The sequence below is a fragment of the Peromyscus californicus genome, unplaced genomic scaffold (assembly GCF_007827085.1).
Source record: "Peromyscus californicus insignis strain IS unplaced genomic scaffold, ASM782708v3 Scaffold_15__1_contigs__length_86483966, whole genome shotgun sequence".
Lineage (NCBI taxonomy): Eukaryota > Metazoa > Chordata > Mammalia > Rodentia > Cricetidae > Peromyscus > Peromyscus californicus.
The window spans coordinates 4919234-4940801 of NW_026294447.1; the positions used below are offsets into that span (position 1 = coordinate 4919234).

General features: G+C 37.8%; 1 protein-coding gene across 5 annotated transcripts in view; it reads left to right on the forward strand.

Annotated features, from left to right (window-relative positions):
* Snx13 (sorting nexin 13) overlaps positions 1-17536 on the forward strand; it is a 102948-nt gene extending 85412 nt beyond the window's left edge. For 4 of the 5 annotated variants that reach the window (XM_052738339.1, XM_052738336.1, XM_052738337.1 and 1 more), the window contains 6 exons: positions 3066-3227; positions 4360-4431; positions 7370-7515; positions 7748-7816; positions 10437-10549; positions 14109-17536. In XM_052738339.1, coding sequence (XP_052594299.1) covers positions 3066-3227; positions 4360-4431; positions 7370-7515; positions 7748-7816; positions 10437-10549; positions 14109-14356 — 810 coding nt within the window. In that variant the 3' untranslated portion in view covers positions 14357-17536. Of the gene's footprint in view, positions 1-3065; positions 3228-4359; positions 4432-7369; positions 7516-7747; positions 7817-10436; positions 10550-13847; positions 14020-14108 lie in introns of those variants that run through there. The other variant, XM_052738338.1, reaches the window with a different exon arrangement.
* Positions 17537-21568: the final 4032 nt, after the last annotated feature.

Consider the following 21568-nt stretch of genomic DNA (forward strand, 5'->3'; position numbering starts at 1 on the left):
ACCAGACCTGTTTTTGGAATTATGCATTGTGGTATGAACAGAAGCCTTGTAAACAGGCCTTCAAAGTCCTGTTCCTTCTTTGCTAGCAACCTTCATGGTATTCCTTTTCATTTTGCTACTTTAGTTTTCTCAAGAAATGAAGATGTAACTCTTTATTTTAAGCCAAAGCATAAATCACGTAAGATATTATTCTGTGTTTAAACGTTTCTTGCAGATAACTAATGAATGTTTGCAGTTAATTATAAGAGCAGAGGCAGAAGTAATAGAATTTGGGAAGATATGCAGTAACCGTTTGCACATTGTTGGAAGTCTTCGATGAATTTAAAATAAAAACAGAAAAGCTCCTACCATCCTTCCAAGTCCTTCCTTGTCATTAAAAACAAAAAGGAAAACATTTAATTGGGTAGCTTACAGTTTCAGAGGTTCAATCCATCATCATCATGATGAGAAGCATGGTGACATGCAGGCAGACATTGTATTGGAGAAAAAACAGAGGATTCTACATCTTGATCCACAGGCAACAGGCAACTGTGTGCCACACTGAACATAGCTTGAGTAAAGAAAACCTCAAAGCCCACCCCCTCAGTGACATACTTCCTCTAAGAAGGCCACACACACACCTACTCCAAAAAGGCTGCACCTCCTAATAGTGCCACTTCCTTTGTAGTCCTTTTTTTTTTTAAACTACAACGTAATGGATGCTAACCTTCCTAAGTTGAATGTTTTAAAAATAAATTCTATATATAGACTTTAAACTAGTAAAGTGTGTGTGTGTGTGTGTGTGTGTGTGTGTGTGTGTGTGTGTGTATACATACATATATGCATGTGCATATTTTCATACTCTTTCTGCAGAGTGGTTGCATTCATTATCCAACCTTAAATGTTAGTAGGGATGTGTTCCAGTCTTCTCTTAGGTATTTTCCTTATTTTCTGTTTTATGATTATTTTAATTTTAGCAAAAGAATTGATAAGTCTTCTGAGATAAAAGAAATTTTATGTTAAATATACATCGTCTTTTTAAATAATCAGCAGTAGTACATATATGTTAATTGCATTTATATTTTTAATTTTTAATAAAGTCTAAAGACCCTCCTAAGTAGCCATTAGATTCTTCTATAAGCATTTTATGAGAGACTTTTCACAACTTAAGAAGTATCTTAGAGACTATTACTTTTCCCTATTTCTTTAAAAAAAAAATCTGTAGAACGATTAATAGAATAATTGCCAAGCAGCCTTTCTCTCACTTAGATGTACCTTTTTTCTATTGTTACATTGTGATGCGAAATCATTTTTGCCCATAGTGAGAAGTATAAATTTAAGTTAAAATTCCATTGTGTGTTGTGCTACTAGAGCAGAGATGGCGCCTTAAAGAACAGACAGCTGTTCTGCACTGGCCTCCTCCATGATTTACTTGCACTGGCCTCCATGATTGACTTGCACTGGCCTCCATGATTGACTTGCACTGGCCTCCATGATTACTCTTGTGCCTCGTGGTTTGAAAGTGTGTTTCTTGTCTGTTTTCAGAATATTTCAGAACACTTTCTAGGTCTGTTTTCAAATAAAACCTGTATTTGTAGAAGTAATCATAAGATGGACTCTTATACTTATGAAGTTCTCTTTAGTGAATATCATGTTATATTAAATGTTGCAGTTTTCTCATTATTTGCATGTCTTCAATGTGATAGATATTTGATAGATATTCTCATAAGGTCCTTTCTTAGAATCCTGCATATCAGGCTGGACATGGTGGCACAAGCCTTTAGTACCCAGCACTCAGGAGGCAGAAGCAGGCAGATCACTGAGTTCCAGGCCACCATGGTCTACAGAGACAGTTCCAGGACAGCCAGGGCTGCACAGTGAAACCCTGTCTTGAAAACAAAGCAGCAGCAAAAATATAAATAAATAAATAAGTTATTCTACCTGTGTATTCTTGATTAAGATTGAATATTCCATAAAGCATAGCAGCTTTATTGGTGGCTGTCTTACTTTTCTGTTGCTGTGATAAAACACCAATGCAACTTTTCCATTAAAGAGTTTATGGAGCATATGGTGTCAGAGGGCTAAAGTCCATGGTGTCAGAGTAAAGGCATGGCATCAGGGACAGCTGAGAGCTTGTATCTTGATCTACAAGTAGGAGGCAGAGAGCACACTGCAACTGGCATGACTCTGTGAACCTCAACGTCCATTCCCCAACAAGTCCCAAACAGTTCCACCATCTGTGGACTCAGTGTTCAAATATATGGCCCATTCTTACTCAGACCATCATATTCCACTCTGTCCCCCATAGGCTTGTGGCCATACATAATGCAAAATGCATTTAGTCTTCATAGTCTTTCACATCTTAACACAAAGTCCAAAGGCTCTTCTGAGTCTCAAGGCAGTCTCTTAACTGTAAACTCCCATAAATATTAAAAAGTAAATAACAAACTTCCAACATGTAATTTCACACAATATACATCACCATTCCAGAAGGGAAAGTTGGAGGAATAGTAAGGAAATGCTGGACCAAAGCAAGACCAAAATTCAGGAGGAAAACTACAAATCTAGTAGCTGTAGTTCCATGTCTGGTGTCAAAAGGCCTAGGTGACCCCACCCTTCTGGCTTTGCTTACCTCAGCGAACTTCTTCCTCTTGGCTAGTCCAACTCTCTCTGTAGCTCTTTGGCACATGTCTCATGCTATGGCAAATATCTCACCATTGCTTTGGATTATGGTGGAAGTATGCAGTGGTTAATTCTATTTGTATCAATATTTATTTGGGAAGGTATTCAGCATTTCTTCAATAAGTAAACAATGAAGGCTTATATTCCTGTCCTAACACTGTCTTCCCCAGTCAAACTTTAAAATCATGTATATGCATTATCAAGATATGTATTAAGGTGCACCAAGTCAACAGATTTTTGTGTGTGTGTGTGTGTGTATATACATATATATATATAATTTTTTAAATGCAATGAATGGCATATCATTGACTAGAAAATCATTTCCTCTTCCCATTGTTGCACTCTATATTTTCTTTGCCTCAAGTTGTGTAACTGATCTGAATATAATTTCTTTTTCACTTTAGATGGACACTTTTGTAAATCCACTTCGCAACTCTATGAGGAATGTTTCAAATGCAGTAAAATCCCTTCCTGATAGCTTGGCAGAGGGAGTGACAAAAATGTCAGACAACGTAGGCAGAATGTCAGAGAGGTTAGGTCAAGACATAAAGCAGTCGTTCTTTAAGGTAAGAGGATTCCCAGTGGTATGTAAAGCAAATTGTTGTTATGTCAGCTAAAATGTATTGAGCTACTTCCCCAAATTTTCAGACATACATCTATAAAAAAAGCTAAAGGGGCAAATTTATATCAGAAACTGACACTAAAAAAATTCTTTCATCAATCTGTTGTGGTAGATTTTTAAAAATTCATTTACAATAAATATTTAAAATTAACAAAGTTAATATTTTGTATCAACTTATTACACTGAGCTATTTTGATTCTTCATGGTGTAGATTTCTTTGCAAATAGATAAGTTGTACTTGTAAATGAGTTGTACTTAATATTCACTCAATTTCTCCTGATTCAAACAGTGGAGGCCCATCAGAACAAAGTCAAGAGAGGTCCTCCCCTAGTCAGTGTGTGGGTGTGTCCTCATGTGCATACCCCTGGGTGGTACAGAAGTGACAGGAAGCTTTCTTATTACGTTCCTAGACAGTGGGGTTCTACCGAATACCTTTGTTGCATTTTTAACTTACACTTTTAAAATAATTTTGACATAGTTGTTTTTTAAGGATGTTATCAAATCTGTAAAAGACAAAGCATAAACCTAATACTTGAGTTGTTGTAAACATAGGTAATATCTAATTCCATGCAAATCTGAATGACATGTACACATATTTATTGAACACAGATTTTCCTTAATGTTAGAGTTCCTTTTCTGTTAAACATTGTCCTTTCAGTGGTGCTTTGTCCTTACATGTGTCTGTGGAAAAGTGAAACATTGAAATGAGTGGCAGTACTACTTCTGCTGGTCCTACCTCATATGACCTGGAGCAGAAAACATCATCAGACTTTCCCGGGCTTTAAAATACGTGGTCTGTTTCCAGATGTTTTTCAGCTAACACTGGTTTTTCCTTCTTCCTGCTCATCAAATAATTGGTTAATTGCTTAAATCTGTTAACATGCTTTCACGAGGTCTTAAAAGCAGACTGCAGCACTGTCCCCTGGCCGTGTTGAGTTTAAAATTTAGAATGTTAAGCTTTGTTAATATGTTGCACCAAAAATCAAATCAAATGCTGGTGTTTGTTTTGGTTTATGGTGGTGCTAGGTTATTTCACTGTGCTAGTGTGTTAACTTTTTATTACTTTAAATGTATAGGTGCCTCCTTTAATTACGAAGACTGATTCAGATCCTGAACATTGTCGAGTCTCAGCTCAACTTGATGATAATGTGAGTTAATTTTTATTCTGTAATTTTATTTTAATATGTTTGGCAGATTTTTTTAAATAAATGTGCATGTTTCATTCATTCAGATTCCCGTATTGGGTTAAGCATGGTGAATTCTTATGGACTGAACATGTTTCTGATATCAACACTCTTAATTTAAAAAAACAAACAAAGAAATAGAAATTACCAGGACCCTAGAAACCAAATCCTCCCTTGCTGTTGTAACCTTCTCCTCTACCATGGATTTACCACTCTTTCCCCTGGTCTTCACACTCTGTACTTGGTAATGCAATTCCAGAGGGTGTACTGCCCTAGTCTGTCTGTTGTTGTTGAGCTTTGTGTGGTCTTCTGGGCTGGGTCCTGTCGTCGTCTCTCAGTGTTTGTGTCTGTGTAACATGTGGATTGAATCTGGTAAGTTCGCATGTCGGATTGTGCATAGAACTCTAGGAACATTTTAGTCCATATCTTAAAATTGAAAAAGATAAATACACATTCTTCTACCTAGAAATTCAATTCCTGAGTCAGAAACTATATATGAATTCTATGAATTAAACTTTAGCATGTGCTACCAAGTACTTTTCCATGACTGACTGTGCCGTGTTCGTTGTCACCAGCGGCACACGAGTTTTCATGGTCTGCATGTTGCCGAGAGCCAACATTTGTGTCTCTATAACTCGGCCTTCTCGTGGTTGTGCTTCATGTAGATTCAGTATGTTGGCCATTCATTCAGTGGTCTTATGGGTATCTAGATCTTTTACTCATTTTCCTATTGGCTCAGCTGTCTTTGCTTTTGTGTGTTTTTTTAGTGTGGATGCTGCATAGAATCTCAGTATGAGTTCTTTCTTTATTTTATGTGTGCATGTGTATGTGTGTATATCTGAAATGTCCCCCCAATGTACTTACTCTATGTAAATTGGCCTACCTTAGGGTCACAGTGATGCTGCCCTGTGGTTTTCCTTTACAAGCCCTCTCGCTTTACCGTGGCAGCATTTAAATTTGCACTCTATCTATGATTAATTGTATGTGTAGATTGGATAAGCATTCAGCTGGCCTAAGCACCATTTCCTGAAAGTCCATCTTAGCCACTGTTTTGGTTTTTTCCTTATCTTATATATTATATGTGTGATTCAGTTTTTGTGTGTTTTTGAATCTGTTTCGGCTCTGGTCTCTTAGACAGATTTATCTTAAAGTTACAATTTCCTTTCTCAGTTTCCAGATAGATTAGTTTACAATAAACTGTCTTGATTTTTTTTTTTTGCTTCTTCAAGGTCATTTTAGAATATTTCATGAGTTTAACAATATCTGTAAGCATCTTTTATGTGGATTTTATAGTTTAACTGTTTTTCATACCGTCTTGTTAGCCAACTTATGTTGTTATTTTAATCACATAATTGAGCAGTATTTCTTCTACCACAATAATGAAATGAGTCACTCTCCCCCCAGTGTGTTTAAGTTATAAACTGTCCATTCATGGCATAAAAACTATACTAATCAAATGCTTGCAACATAGTAGTAAAACTTTAAAACCCATGCCTTTTCTCATTATTTAAGTTACAGAATTGAGGGAAAGGAGTATCAAACTATCAAAAATTATAAAATGATCAGCCATTACATATAGTTGTAAATCAGTAACGATTTTCTACTGGCATGCATAATTTTTCACATAAAAGCATTCCAGCTGGTTTTTATTATTATTTTGCACTATTGTGTGAAGGCTTTTATGATTAAAGTATATTAATTTCTTTTTTCTTTTTTAACTGATAAAAACTTTCCATATAACATATTCTGATCATATATTTCCCTCCCCCGACTTGTCCTAGGTCCTTCCACAATCCACCCACCCAACTCCACAACCTATGTTCCCTTTCTTTCTTTAGAAAACAAACAGGCAAACAAACAAAACCCAGAATTTTTTTAAAAATAAAAAACACAAGAAACCCACACATGCACAAAACCCCAAAGCCATAAAAAACACAAAATTGGAAACCATAATGTACAAGCAAAAGATCAGTAAGATAAAAAATGCCCAAACAGAGCAATATGTGGTAAAAAGTCTACAAAAATTATAGTAGCTTTAGGTGTACTAATTAAATTCTTCTAGGTTTGCTAACTATATTCACTAATTAATTATACCAATTATATAAAATATACTAATATTAATAACATAATATTAACTGTGCCAATTGAAGCATAAAATTTCCATAAATTGTTCATTTTATAATGATAGTTTAATTACTTAATGGGTTGTACTTTAACTTCTTTTTCCCTGAAAATAGTTGTATATATATGTGTGCGCGCGAGCACACACACACACACACACACACACACACACATAAAACATCTTAATTAAGCAAAACATTCTTTGTTTCATCTGTTTAAATATAGATAATAAGAATACTTTTATTCTATTTTTTGTTTGTTTTTTTAAGAAGCAAGGTTTCTCTGTATAGCCCTGGCTATCCTGGAACTCACTCTGTAGACCAGGCTGGCCTTGAACTCAGAGATTCACCTGCCTCTGCCTCCCAAGTTCTGGGATTAAAGGCATGTGCCACCACCACCTGGCCAAAATACTTTTTATTTTATGAAAAAATATTACCAGAAAATAATTATCTATTTTAATATTATATTACCAGAGTGCTAAAAGTTAGAACTAAATCATATTTCTGTAAGATTATCATCATGAATCGACTTTGAGAAGCTTTTTTTAAACTACAACCTTAGAATTTACTTAACTTCGCAGGATTGTAAAATTCTGTGTTCTATAAAAGTACCTGTTAGACATGTTTTTTTCCTGAGTTAAAATGCAGTGTCATCTTCTGAAGACTCTAATGTCATATACTCTCTGACATCTTAAGTGGTTGCTGTTTGTTCAGTACAAATAGTCGTTCACAGTACGAAGCTGAACAGTGATCCTGATTTTTATGTCTTATTTTGTTTCCAGGTGGATGACAATATTCCACTTAGGGTAATGCTGCTTCTGATGGATGAGGTGTTTGATTTAAAAGAGAGAAACCAGTGGCTGCGAAGGAATATCAAGAACCTGCTCCAGCAGCTTATTAGAGCCACATATGGTGACACTATTAACAGGTAGCTGTTCTGCTGCTTCCTTAGAGCCGATGTGACTGTCCGTAAACTTCGCTTCCCTAAGTGAATGGCTCAGGGTTATCAGGCACTTTTTCCTTGGAGCTTTTAAAGATCATTGGCTCTCCTCTTCTCAGAAGAAACTCATCTCCACTCAAAGTGTTACTGTGAGACTTGTGTCAGTTGTATTTGCCTGCTAAGACTTTAAGCTTACTCTTTCAAATTTCTTAACTTTCAGAAAAATAGTTGACCATGTTGACTGGATGACCTCACCCGAACAAGTAGCTGACTCGGTGAAGCGTTTCAGGTATATCTTAAGACATAGTACTGAGTTTAGCAGTGCTATACGTACTTGTCTTTTAACTTAATGGTTTTGTTTCTTTCCTGGTCTTAACACTGGTTTGGATGAACAAAGACTTAGGAGACTTACAATACATAATGGGGCTGATGAGATAATTTGGACAGTAAAGGCACTTGGCACACCAGCCTGGTGACTTGAGTTTGAGCCTCTGAGTCTACATAAAGGTGAAGGAGGAGTCTGCTCCTCTGCATCTGTCCTCTGACCTCCATGTGTACTGTGGCCCTTGTGCCCACTCCCCCAGATATACCTGCCATGCATATGCACACATGATAATTAGAATACATAAGCCTCTGTTCTGTGGAGCTATTGACTTTTCTAAACCAGACTAGCAAAGATGCAGAGGGAACATTTTTAAAATGATAGGTGAGATTTTATCACATAGAACAGCTTTAAGATCACTGAAATAGTATTAGAAAGCTGGGCCTGGTGGGATTTGGGGTAGAGGCAAGAGGATCAGAGGTTGAAGATTAGTCTTGACTATGTTGTGAATTCAGGTGCCAGCCTGGGCACTTGAAAACCCTGTTTCAAAAACTTAACATTTTTATCATAGAAATCACTAAATGAAGAGTTTACAAAATTGTATCTGACACATTAATCTTTAATGTTTGAGGACAGTACAAATAAAACAACATTAACACAGTAATTTTAAAGTTTATATTGGAAAATGTATTCAGAGCACTCTGTCAGTCACCGAGGAGGGAGAGATAAGATGCAGTTTCTTCAGAAGAGCACAGAAAGCAAATAGAGAAGTGAGCCCTCTGTAAATGTGAAGATAGGCAATGCATATAAGTGAGCCCTCTGTAAATGTGAAGATAGGCAATGCATAGAAGTGAGCCCTCTGTAAATGTGAAGATAGGCAATGCATAGAAGTGAGCCCTCTGTAAATGTGAAGATAGGCAATGCATAGAAGTGAGCCCTCTGTAAATGTGAAGATAGGCAATGCATAGAAGTGAGCCCTCTGTAAATGTGAAGATAGGCAATGCATAGAGGTGAGCCCTCTGTAAATGTGAAGATAGGCAATGCATAGAAGTGAGCCCTCTGTAAATGTGAAGATAGGCAATGCGTAGAGGTGAGCCCTCTGTAAATGTGAAGATAGGCAATGCATAGAGGTGAGCCCTCTGTAAATGTGAAGATAGGCAATGCGTAGAGGTGAGCCATCTGTAAATGTGAAGATAGGCAATGCATAGAAGTGAGCCCTCTGTAAATGTGAAGATAGGCAATGCATAGAAGTGAGCCCTCTGTAAATGTGAAGATAGGCAATGCATAGAGGTGAGCCCTCTGTAAATGTGAAGATAGGCAATGCATGGAGGTGAGCCCTCTGTAAATGTGAAGATAGGCAATGCATAGAAGTGAGCCCTCTGTAAATGTGAAGATAGGCAATGCATAGGGGTTCCTGGCGTCTGGACTCCGATGTAAGGATGGCTTACCCCTCTGTAAGTGTTACGATAGGCAATGCATAGGGCTTCCTCACACCGGTACTTCAGATGTAAGGATGGGTTAAGAAGGGAACTGTCAATGCTGTACTGACGTGCTTCTCCCTGGTTTTATATCCTGTTCATCAGGTGTGCATTTTGCCTTCACTTTGCTGTGAGACAGTGGAGGGTTAGAGAAGGGAAGTAGTTTGCCCAAGGGCTCTCTCTGGGGAGAGAAAAGGAGGAATCTCCTTTCTGATCAGAAGCTAAGTTTCTCCCTTTTGTACTGTATTGTTTCCAGAGTCGGACTACCGGCCCTGGTGTGTTCATTTAGTTAGGGCCAGTGCATCCTGTAGCAGTGATTCTCAGCCTTGAGTGTAGATTTCACTCAGCTGGGGAAGTTTAACCCCATGTGGATCCTTTCTCTAGAGATGTTTGGATTTGTCTTAACAGGTAGAAGGTCTTCACAACAGAGATGGTTTTATCTCCTTACAGCCAAGGTGTTTCTAGTGCACATTAAGATGATTTCTCTGCAGGCAAGTCCAATAGCGATGGGTGGGGCTTAGCATATCTGTAGAAGACAGTATTGACAGGATGCCTCAGGGTCAAAGGTGGACTCTGGTCTTCTAGGGAGCCTCGTTTCTCTTTTTCAATCCAGGTCCCCTTGGGCCAGACAACAAGAAGCAGGATTGAAATCCTTGGAAGATGGAGAATACATTGTAGGCATCAGCTTGAGATTCATGCTGGCTGAGTTAGATGGGGATTGGAATGGCATGGCCGAGAGAGATTAGCTGTTAAGCTGCTAGGCTTTCCAAGTTCGGGGCGCTGTGGGTGGATTTGAATAAGATATTGACTTAGCACACGCCCACTTTGGAGTTTAAATGTCTGTAATGTGTTGATCCACATACTCCACTTTATTAGTGTTTGTGAAGTACTAAGGAGCCAGAATTTAGCTGCTGCTTTTTTGTGTCTATATTCTTTTATGCCTAAATTGAATACTGCTCTTAGATAATGTTTGTTATTGTCTATGTAAAATTTTAGAAATGCTATCTTGGTTTGAATATTTTATTTCTTAGCAGTTTGTAATAAAGTTATCAACTATTATCATTAGAAAATGAAACTACTTACAAATATTATTTAATTTTCTTAAATAGAGATGCATTTTGGCCCAATGGCATTTTAGCAGAGACTGTTCCATGCAGAGATAAAGCTATCCGAATGAGAACAAGAATTGCAGGAAAAACAAAATTATTTGCAGTTATGCCAGGTAAGTGAACACATTTGATTAAAATTTGATTTATTTGTATTTCTTCTGACTTTTTGACATTGACACTATGCTAGTTTAGCTCATTTTTGTTATTATACTGACTACCAGATGATGGCTTACTATCTACTGGGCATTATGCGAGGCATTTCTCATACCTGCTCACAAATCCTCTTAACAGCCCTTTGAAACAAGTCACTATTAACTTTATCATTTTGTGTATGAGGAAACAGCTCCAAGTCACCGACCCAAGATTTGTAGTTAGTGAGTATCAGAATTCTGACTCATCTTCGAATGATAAGAAGCTTACTCTGCTGCTTTGAAACGTTTTGAAAATTATGTAAAGACAACATGACAGATGGATGGGCTGATACAAATATCAGTGTGACTTGGGACTAGTAGGCCATGGCCTAGGGGACAGCCTGTTGTTTTTTCTGTTGTTGTTGTTTTAAAGAAAGGCCTGAGTGTGGCTGAGGATGGAGCTCATTGGCAGAGTGTTTGCCTAGCATGCACAAAGCCGTAGAGATCCCGAGCACTGCATATAGTAGGCGTCACAGCACATGCTTTGAATCCTAACACTTGACTAGCCTGGTTTACATGAGACCCCATCTTAAAAAACAAAGTGAAATTTGAATTTTTCAGAAAGAATGTTTAACTTAGAATGCATGTCTATTTACATGCAGTTAACTGATAGATCAATTATTAATCCTTATTAACACATAGCTGAAATGAGTATTCTGTTGGTCTTATTTGAGTATTTATTTGTGATACTGCATTAACACAGGTTTACTTGTCCTTTATTTTTCTCTCAGAAAGAGAACCTGTGACCAGTGGGCTTTTATGGCCTGGAGAAGGAGATGGTAGTTTTGTCCCTGTGTCACGAGTATCTTTCAAAATGCAAAGCTATAAATAAATGCCTAGATATATTGTACCTCTATTTTAATTGTGGATATAGGGAACGGACAAGATGAATTTATAAGTTCTTTGATCTGTTGTTACCTGCTTTTCTGCTTACAATTTTACTTTGTTTCTTTCCTTCATTTTCTAATTTTTGAGATGGAGTCTCACGCTCTGGCTCAGGCTGGTCTGATACAACTGTGTAGCCCCTGCTGACCTTGACCTCAGTGTAAGGCTGCTTCAGCCTCCCAGTCCTGGGATTAAAGACACGAGCATAAGCTAGTATGCCTGACTTTTTTTATGACTTAAAATTAGATTTTCAGTGTTTAGTTTTCTATCTTAAGTTAGAAATCTGCCACATTGCTGTTACTTTCCCATATGTGGTTAAATATGGTGGCATAAAGTAAAGAAATGGCACTTTGGAAAAATTAAAAGAAACAGTAACTTAGGCTGTTGTTCCTCAGTGTCCCAGTAAAGCAGTTTGTGCTGTGGCCGACACAGCCGCAGGAACTCTTAGTCACATAGGTACGCATGGGACCTGGACCAAATGGTGTGCCAGGCGTTTGTGCACATTGCTTTCCATTCCTAAAGCTGCTGTTCTTTGAGGGGGAACCAGCAGACCAAACAAAGAAATAAACATAGTGTGCTAGATAGTGATCAGATCTAAAGAGAACAGTAATACAGCAGAAGGAAGAGGCCATGGCAGGTGAGTTCAGCTCTCGAGACAATTACCAGGAAGGCCTTGCTGCGAAGAAGACCTAAAGAAGTTGAGGGTAGATGGAAACTGTGATTTTTTATGTCTACTTAATCCTATGTTTTGTAGTAGAGTCACATATTTGTGCTAAATTATAGTGTATCTCTGCTTAGATACAGACCTTTTGGGAGTTACAAGTTTTTGTATGTTTTTAAAAATTTAATATTAAAAACTTTGCAAGTAAACATCATACACCAAAATTAACCAGATCCAGAGTCTATACACTTCACTGAATTTCTGTACAGTTAGAATAGCTGTTCTTTCACTATTGAGTATGTTTTTATGCATTTATCTACCACAAAAAGAAAAATCCACAGCAGAATTTGAACTAGAAAAACAGCTTTAAATTATCTTTCATACCTCATGTCTATTACCTGCTTTCAGCCTTTCCTCATCTAATATTTAGCCTTTCTTGTTTTACATGTTAGGTAGTACAGACATGTACCTTTGTTTACATATCTATACATTATTAACTAGATTCCACATCTGATTGTGTGACCTTGCTTATTTAATATTATACATTCTAAGTCTGCAAACTGCTAAATTTTTCTGTTTCTTTCTAACAGCAAAATACTGGTTTGTGTAGCTAGAGTTTTCCTGCCTGGTCCACAGTCAGGACAAATCTCTCTCACCTGCCAGTCCCACAGCCGCTCAGACCCAACCTAGTAAACTCAGAGACCTATATTGCTTACAAACTGTATGGCTGTGGCAGGCTTCTTGCTAACTGTTCTTACAGCTTAAATTAATCCATTTCTATACATCTATACCTTGCCACGTGGCTCGTGGCTTACCGGCATCTTCACATGCTGTTTGTCATCGTGGCGGCTGGCAGTGTCTCTCTCACTCAGCCTTCCACTTCCCAGCTTTATTCTCCTCCTTGCCCTGCCTATACTTCCTGCCTGGCCACTGGCCAATCAGTGATTCTATTTATTGACCAATCAGCAACACATTTGCCATACAAAACATCCCACAGCAGGTTTGTTTTATTCTTGGGGCATGTATGAATAGTTCCAAGACACTCGTATGCAGTTTTCCAGTGTTCTATCTGTGGTACTTTGGTGGTGTTCATGTAAGCTCCACACTTACTTGACCTCATAGTCATGACAACTTTTCCATTATTTTTGTTTGTTTGTTTTTGTTTTTCGAGACAGGGTTTCTCTGTGTAACAGCCCTGGCTGTCCTGGAACTCACTCTGTAGACCAGGCTGGCCTCAAACTCACAGAAATCTACCTGCCTCTGCCTCCAGAGTGCTGGGATTCATGGGAAAAGGGCACCACTACCTGGCAGCTTTTCCATTCTTTACTTTCTTGTACAGGAGTTCTAAACTTCAGCCACGTTTCTCTACTTTCATTTCTTACCACTTTTTATTTACTTCTGATTTGTTTTTTTAAGTTCTTTTTTACCAGGGATAATCCTTAATTTCCTTGTCCCCATCCTCGTCTTGTCCAAGTAACAAAATCTACTACAGTCATTGTTTCTGCAAAGGACATTTTCTTGTTATTTTACTGTAAACATCTCCACACTGTGAACATCTTACTAAAGTCTTACAAATCTGTATAACTATAAGGATATGGATTATTAGAAATCTTCATTCAGTGGTTGGTGGGGAGAGTGAGTATTACATGGGAAATAAGAGATAGGATTGTGACTATGAACTGAAGCCTGGAAGTATGGCTCTTCACTTTGTTCTGTCTTGTTGTCTTTGTGTCTTCAGTGTTAGTGGGCAGATGATGCTAGATGCAGATTTGCAGACGCTTTAAGACTGTTATACATAGCTCATTAACTGGATACCTACTGTTTATGAGTTGCTCTGCTGTATGCTTTGTAGAGTCTTGATTTATGGTCATCGTTTAGGCATGTATTTCCTTTTTCTGAAGAATGAATTTGTATGTTTTTCTCTACTTCATACAGATGAACTGAAGCACATTATTGGAGCTGAAACAACACGGAAAGGTATTCTTCGTGTTTTTGAAATGTTTCAGCACAACCAGTTAAATAGGAGAATGGTGTATGTCTTCTTAGAAGGCTTTTTAGAAACCTTATTTCCACAGTATAAATTCCGTGAACTTTTCAACAAACTTCATTCAAGGTCAAAGCAGATGCAGAAATATAAACAGAAACTTCAAAGTACTCAAGCGCCTTCTTCACAGAAAAGGTGACACTCCAGCCTGTAAAGCTGGTGTTCTTCTTGTCCAGGACTGATGGTGTGGACCGCTCTTCGGGGTGTAACTCACATACTGTTGCGTCTACAGCAGTCTTTCAGTGTCTCAGAACAAATCACTAGTACATCCATAAGACTGGGTCTTCTCATGCTCATCTGTAACCCAGCCAATACCAAGAGAGATTCCTGTGTCTTAAATGATTTGGTGCATAATTTGCAACATTGAGAGGATACTGCCCCCATCTCATTCAAGAATGGAGTTGCTCTCTTCTGTTCCAAACGAATCAGCATTCTCTACCAGTGACAAAGTGCCAGAGTGTATGTATGAGTGCTAAGGGAAGCACAAAGCAATGGGTCAGAGGTCACTAGTTTGGTTAATAGTTGGAGACTGCAGTGCGTGATTGGGAGAGGTCTGTTTCCCTTGGTGATCTTGTGGATCATTGTCAGCATTTTGATATCATGTGGGTCAGCAGGTGAGTGATCTTTAGAACAGATGTTTCAAGGTCTGGGAAAAGTGACAGAATGCCCTCAGTGTAGGAAATAACCCTTTCCCAAAATTACAGTTTTGTTGTGTAAAGTAAAGCACTATAAAATAGAACCAATCAAAACTAGAATTTGATTGGATTTATTATTCATTGGTATAAATTTTCATTGATTTTTATGTGCTTTAAGGGCTCAGCTTGCTCTTAAGGTATTCAACTCTCTACTTTTCCTTTGGCATTCTGTGCAGAAGAAGCATGTGGTAGCTCTAAGTTCAGATTTTTTAAATCTTTTAACAGATTACTGATTATATAGAAGGGGAATTATTTATTGTAAGAACTGCCAAATACATTCTGTCCTAAAAATTGGAAATTTAAACAGTACTCTATTAAAAGTTACCATATGATAACTTTAATCATATGATCTAGACATGCCTTAGGTAACTACCGACATAGCAAATCAAAGGATTAATGAGCTTATAGTCCTATGTAAACATACAAATGCCTAATTCTACTATGTGTACATATATGAAAATAAATAATGAAAACAGAACTGTACTATTTTTTAAATATGCTTTTATTTATATTTCGCATAATGTAAAATTCTAAATAAAGCTAGTACACAAAACCCTTTGGTGTATACATTTAACTCCCTAATATAATTTTATATATCAGTGAAACAAAATACCTTTTCTAATTTTGAAGCCTTTACATTTCCTAGTATTCCCCCATTTTGTCCATTAAGAAGTCTTCATATCCCATGTATGCAGGATTTCTGTACTTTTAAATACTTCCAATGACTAAGGGTTTGGATATATCAGTTCTTTTTGTTTTAAAAATATTTAACACTAAAACCTTAAAATAGTGAAGCTACTTTTCAGACCACTGAGCCAGTATCCTGGTATTAAAAGAACGTTTGGGTGCTCACAGTAAAGGACAGAGTACTGATATCCCAGTTATTTGGGAACTTTAAGATTGGAACAAGATACTCGTGTCTTGCTTTCACTTAGATCCTTCCCACCCAGGAAAGCCTGTGAACAGAGGGAAGCCTTCCTGTAAAGCTCTATGATGTTTATCAGTGCTGTTGTGCATATTTGTAGTATGCATATATTCAGCATGTGTTGCATGTCTTTCAGAATTACGTAAGTAAAATCCTTTTCTTGCAACTTGCAAGTAAGAAAAGATTCTGTTCCTCTGGTGGAAGAACTATTTCTTATACTCACCATATATCCTGTCCTTGCCCTGCCAGCCCCTCCCTCTGCCCCAGGCCCCAGGCTTAATTGGATGTGTCAAACACATCTGTAGGGAGCATCAGCATGGCCACAAGCGCAGTGATGTTCATATATCATATCCCTGCCCGTTTCAATTATATTTTTACATGAATAAATCTAAGTATATACAGAAGGATTCATACAAGAGCCTAGTGTGTACATGTGAAATGCATTTCTATATAAAGTGAGAAAACTTGACTGTTAACCAGGGGACAAAAGGTCATAAAAAATGCACATTCTCCTAACAGCCCTGCAAGACAACTGCAATCATACCAAAACAGAACAGAGAGTGAAAACACAACCATTTGAGTAAATGTTTTTAAAGTAATTTTTTTGAGAAGAGTTTATATTTCAGGAGCAGAAATGTCTGCACAGCGGAGAGTAGGGCTGTGGTATGGCTGCAGGTAGCCTGTTGAGTGACTTGGTCCAGCTGTGTAGAGTATTTAACCCAGAGGCCAAATGCAGTGTGCCACATGTACTCATGATGTTGTATGTCGTGCATTTATTGCACGTGTGAAGACCAGGTACACGAAGAGGCTTTATGTCCTCCGATGTTAAGTTTCTGAATGCTTTTACGTCAGTGGTGCCTTTAGGCAAGGACCTTCAAAATTAATCATTCTTTTGGGTTTTCTGATTTTTTTTTTTCAGGTAATGTGTAACTAATTAGAAACCATCACAGCTTATTCACCTAAAATTTGATTGTATAATTTAAACATAGCACTCAGATGACTATTTCTTATCATTAGGGTATTCCATGTAGTTGCTGGAAACAATTGTGCCATTGACCAATGGATGCACTTTGTTAGCCTTAATTTAAAACAAACAAACAAAAATTCTTGAATATTTCAGTTTGATCACTATGAGTTTGTGCTGCAGATATTTGGGGAAAAAATAAATCAGACAGTTAAATGTGACCTGAAAGTGTACCGATTTTTTAAAAATTAAGAACAACATAAATTTCACAATCTAAAGTTTTAATTTTGTGCAATATTTTCGTTTAATGCATGTTTATTTGAGTAATTGTAAAATAAGTACATTTTTAATGTTTTGAGATATAGTTGTGTCTTCTTAATCCAACAACTGGATTCGTTGTTGCTGCACCTTAATTAAGGACTTGTTTTAAAAGTCTTTGTCACTCGTGTGAGATTCTTTATTAGTAGAAATGTTGCGTATGGGAGCATGGCTCCTGTATGATAAGGGAGAACTACAGAGCACACTTTAGGGTTTTAACTGTTAGAAAATTACCTGTGCATATCACTGTACATAAGTGTCAATTGTGCCTAACTGCTCTATCACTGCTCTCCTTCCTTAACAAAGGGGAAATCATCAGAATGTCAGTTATTTTTATTAACTACAAAGATTAAAATTTTGATTTGGTTTGTGTTATGTTCTGTCCATTAGAAAATACTAATAAAGTATTAACAAACACTTTCATTGAGTTTATTTGGCAATATGTGCTATTTTTAAAAATGCTTGCTCAGTAGTCTTGTTTTTACAATCTCTATTCTTTAATTTCAATTTAGAAATTGAGCAGTCCAGTTCCAGGAATATAGATGAGCTACTGAATAGTTAAAAACAGCTGGATTTAATTTTTTCTTTTATAAGGTAAACCATTGGCTATACAGTCACCTAAAATTATATAGTGAGTTTTCCAAAAGACAAAGATTGAAAAATAGTAATCCATTAGCAAGTTGTATTTTATGTCATTTGAAATTCACATTTTGACTGGTATTTTAGACATGTTCTATTCTAAAGACAGTGCTTGGTTGGTTACGTATAACCTCTTGGTCTAGATCCACAGACTGCTCGGACATCAAATAAATACCTATTACCTCACTATGAATTGGTGTAATATTTCTTAGAACAATACTTTAAATATCAGTCCCTTTAAGATGTGCTCTGACAGGACTGTCCATAGTGTTCTACAGAATGCTGCAGTAGTCACATTCAGAGCATTGTACCAGGCTCTGAGAGAGCCTCTGAAAGCTTTCCCTGGACTTACCCCTTTCCTAAGCTTCATTGATCACACAGTCTCTGACAGCAGTTAAGGATCATGTTTCCAATGTTGAGCTACGATAGTCACTGGAGAGTTGTAGTGCCTTTGCTTGGGAAATGTGAATTGTACTGGAACAACAAAAAATGTGCATTTGGGACATAATAATTTTTTAAATTGTTTGTAAAATGCCCAGTCTTTGGGAGAAAACAGAAAATATGGTAAATAAATAAAGAGCTGGTTGGACAGTAGATGTTAAAGTGGAATTTGGCTGAGTACCAGAATAATGAAGGGGGCTTGATTGTTTTCCTCAAGAAAATGAGAAAGGTGCTTGCCATAGAATTCTTTGTCCTGCTAGAATCAAGCCAGTAGTAACCAGAAAAATTCATGAAGGAAAACACACATTTCGATTTCTAAAATGTTTGTGTTGGACGTTAACTCATGTATATAATGACAAATAATGTGCTTGATTCAGGAAATTTTGTAGGAGCTCAGAATGAAAATTGTACTTCTCAAGTCATGCTTATCAATGCAGTATATGAGAAATATATTAAATGTGATCTTTTAAGCTGGGGTGATCTTTTACATATTAAGAATGGAATAAAACAATAGAAGTATATGTTGGAAGTCCCCATGGTTCTCTCTCCCCCTCCCCATTCACTGGAAGCCTCAGACCACAGTAATGTGGTCAGTAAGCTAGACAAGAGATAAGCAAAGCTTGTCGTGAAGTATGGGAGTGACAAGCTTAAACTGCCAGTGTTCCTCTCAGGGAAGTCATACAAGGTGCACTTAGTTCTCCCAGCAAGGACTTAGGACAAAATGTGAGATATTTTGAGACTTTGTGCCTAAGGCCATCCCATTCCTTGCTTCCTGACTTTTACCAAAAGTCCAGACTCAAAGGAAACTTGCTCTATATGGACTATGGTTTTCATCCAGTCAAGGTTTAGTGAGCTGTTTTATTAATTGGACCACTCCTACAACAAAGAGTTCTCAGACAGTTGAGAAGGGGGCAGCCCGACCGGCAGCCCCTCCTTCAGGGCAGCAGCCAGGCCAGCTCTGCCACCTCTAGCAGTTGTTCCAAGGAAGGGGTGCGAAGTTGTAGTGTTGGAGCATCCACACCGTCAAGTGGAAACATGGCAGAAACAAGTTACATGAAGATGAAGTTGATGTCTGTTGCAGTCCAAGCAGCTGGAAGGATGACATTTATTTCCAGTGAAGATGACCAGAGCGAACAGTTAATCCGTGGTCTCGGTCCAAGCAGCTGGAAGGATGACATTTATTTCCAGTGAAGATGACCAGAGCGAACAGTTAATCCGTGGTCTCGGCAGCCTTACGAGGTGCAGGTGCAGTTTTGTCTTCTCCAGTCTATAGGTGGAACTTGCTTGTTTTACAGCTGGGAAGTACTAAAGCAGCCAACCCCAGATGGTCTGGCTTCTCAGTCAGTACTGGCACTGGACATTCCGGGGTTTCATACTTGTGGCAGGCATCCTGACAACATTGATAGGGCCATGGCTGAGGGCTTGTGGTTTCCCTAATGAAAGATAAATGAATCCCTAACTGCCTCGAGTAGGGTGGGGTGAAGGCAGAAGCACCAAGCATTTTCCTTTACCACTCCACATATCATAACCACTCCACAACTGGGAGTACAGGGCATAATGAAATATGCTGGCTTTCAAGGTCCACAGAAGTGTGAGACAAATGGTTACAAGAGAAAACTGATCATTTATTCCATAGCTTACTACTTAATAACTGAGTAACTGGTGATTACAGAAGGTTTTTTTTTTTTTTTCAAATGCCTAGTAGCCTTTGAGTCTGTCCTTCTAAAGCTTGAAAATTCCTTTGCTGTATTTGCAAGTAAACACATTCCTAAATGCTTCTGTCTTGAATTTTCCTTTGGTGGGTAGATGTCCTCCTGGGATGTCAGGTGATGGTACTACAAAATGCCCCTCACCGGCCCCAGGCCCACCTGCCCCCAGTGACGAGTCCATGCCGATTCGTTTCCGTCACTCAGTCCCTGTGTCTCCCTGGGTCTTGGTAAACTTGGCTCCGGTTTTGATTAGTGCAAAGCTGCTTTATTTCTTACTTGACAGAGGCAGGGTTCAGAGCCAGTTTTGTGGTTTGATCCTCTTGTCAGGCAACCTTTTGTCTGGTTCTTCCGCCTGTCCTGAGGGCTAATAATCTCAGCCAACAGCTGGTCTCACCCACAGGGTTTAGTGGTTGATGTTTCAGCCTGTATCAGTTTTTCCTGTATGTGGTTAAATCATCTATTTGTCTTACTTAGAAAGTACTGTGAACTTTAAAAACTGATCAAGAAAAGTGTTTTTTATGTTTGCTGGGAAACAAGCAGCTCCATGCTCTTTCATCTCCTACACATTGGTAGGTTTGTTCTTGGATTTTTGACTTATGGGTGAAGTTGTAAAAGTGCGTGTGTGTCAGTGAGTTTTGTGTTCGCACATGTGAATGTAAATGAAAAGGCTCTTTGTCTTTGGAAAAGTAGCCTTTACAAGGGTAGTTGTTGACCTTGTGTTTGCAGCCGTCAGACCCACTCAGTGTCTCTCAGCCTCTTAATGAGGTACAGAAACTGGTCATTTCTCTGCACTACTGAAGATAATCTGAAAAGACAGACTAACTATTAAGTAGAAAAGGATGCATATAGAGATTTACAAAAAAAAAAAAAAGTGCAATTTGTTTCCTGTAGTTTTGAAGACTTGAGGCACTTGTCCTTGGTTTTATAATGACTCCATTAAGAATGTACATGTGATCAGGAATGAGCTGGCACATTTGAGAGACTGCTGCTAGCTTGTGTGACTTCATATTAACCTGTAGCCTGTTGAGCAGTTTGACTTTTCTTTTTCTTCAGAAGGAAAAAGATGAACCAGATAGTGGGCAGATGCTTAATGTTACAAGCAGAACATTCATATATCCTGAAATAGGAAGGCACCCATCACTAAACTCACCCAGCATCTCTAGGAAACTCAAGACTCAGCTAAAACTCTTATGTGTAAGAAATATTTGAGATAGACTCTCACTATGTAATTCACGTTGGTCTCTCTCCATCTCACAACCTCTCTGCCTTAGCCTTCTGAGTATTCCATTTACAAGTCATGTACCAACACACTCAGCAGGTTGTCTTAAGTTTGACAGAGACAAATAAACATAAATGGGCCACTTTAAGTGGACTTGCTCTAAGTTTAAGAGAACCAAATGATTTTTAGGACTCAAAACAATAAAAACAGTAGTAAGTTTGCTAGCCCACCTGTTGGTCTCAATGGCTGGATTACAAGAAGTGAAGATATGTATGTTATCAAATAACTGCAAGAAGAATGCTAATAGCACTTGGTTTTTAAAATAAAATACAAAGTCCTTATAATTTGATATGTAAATATTAAAGAAGCTTAGGTAATACTAAATAGAGTGCTTGGATAAATTATATGGGTTTGATAATTTCCATTTAAAATAACGATAGG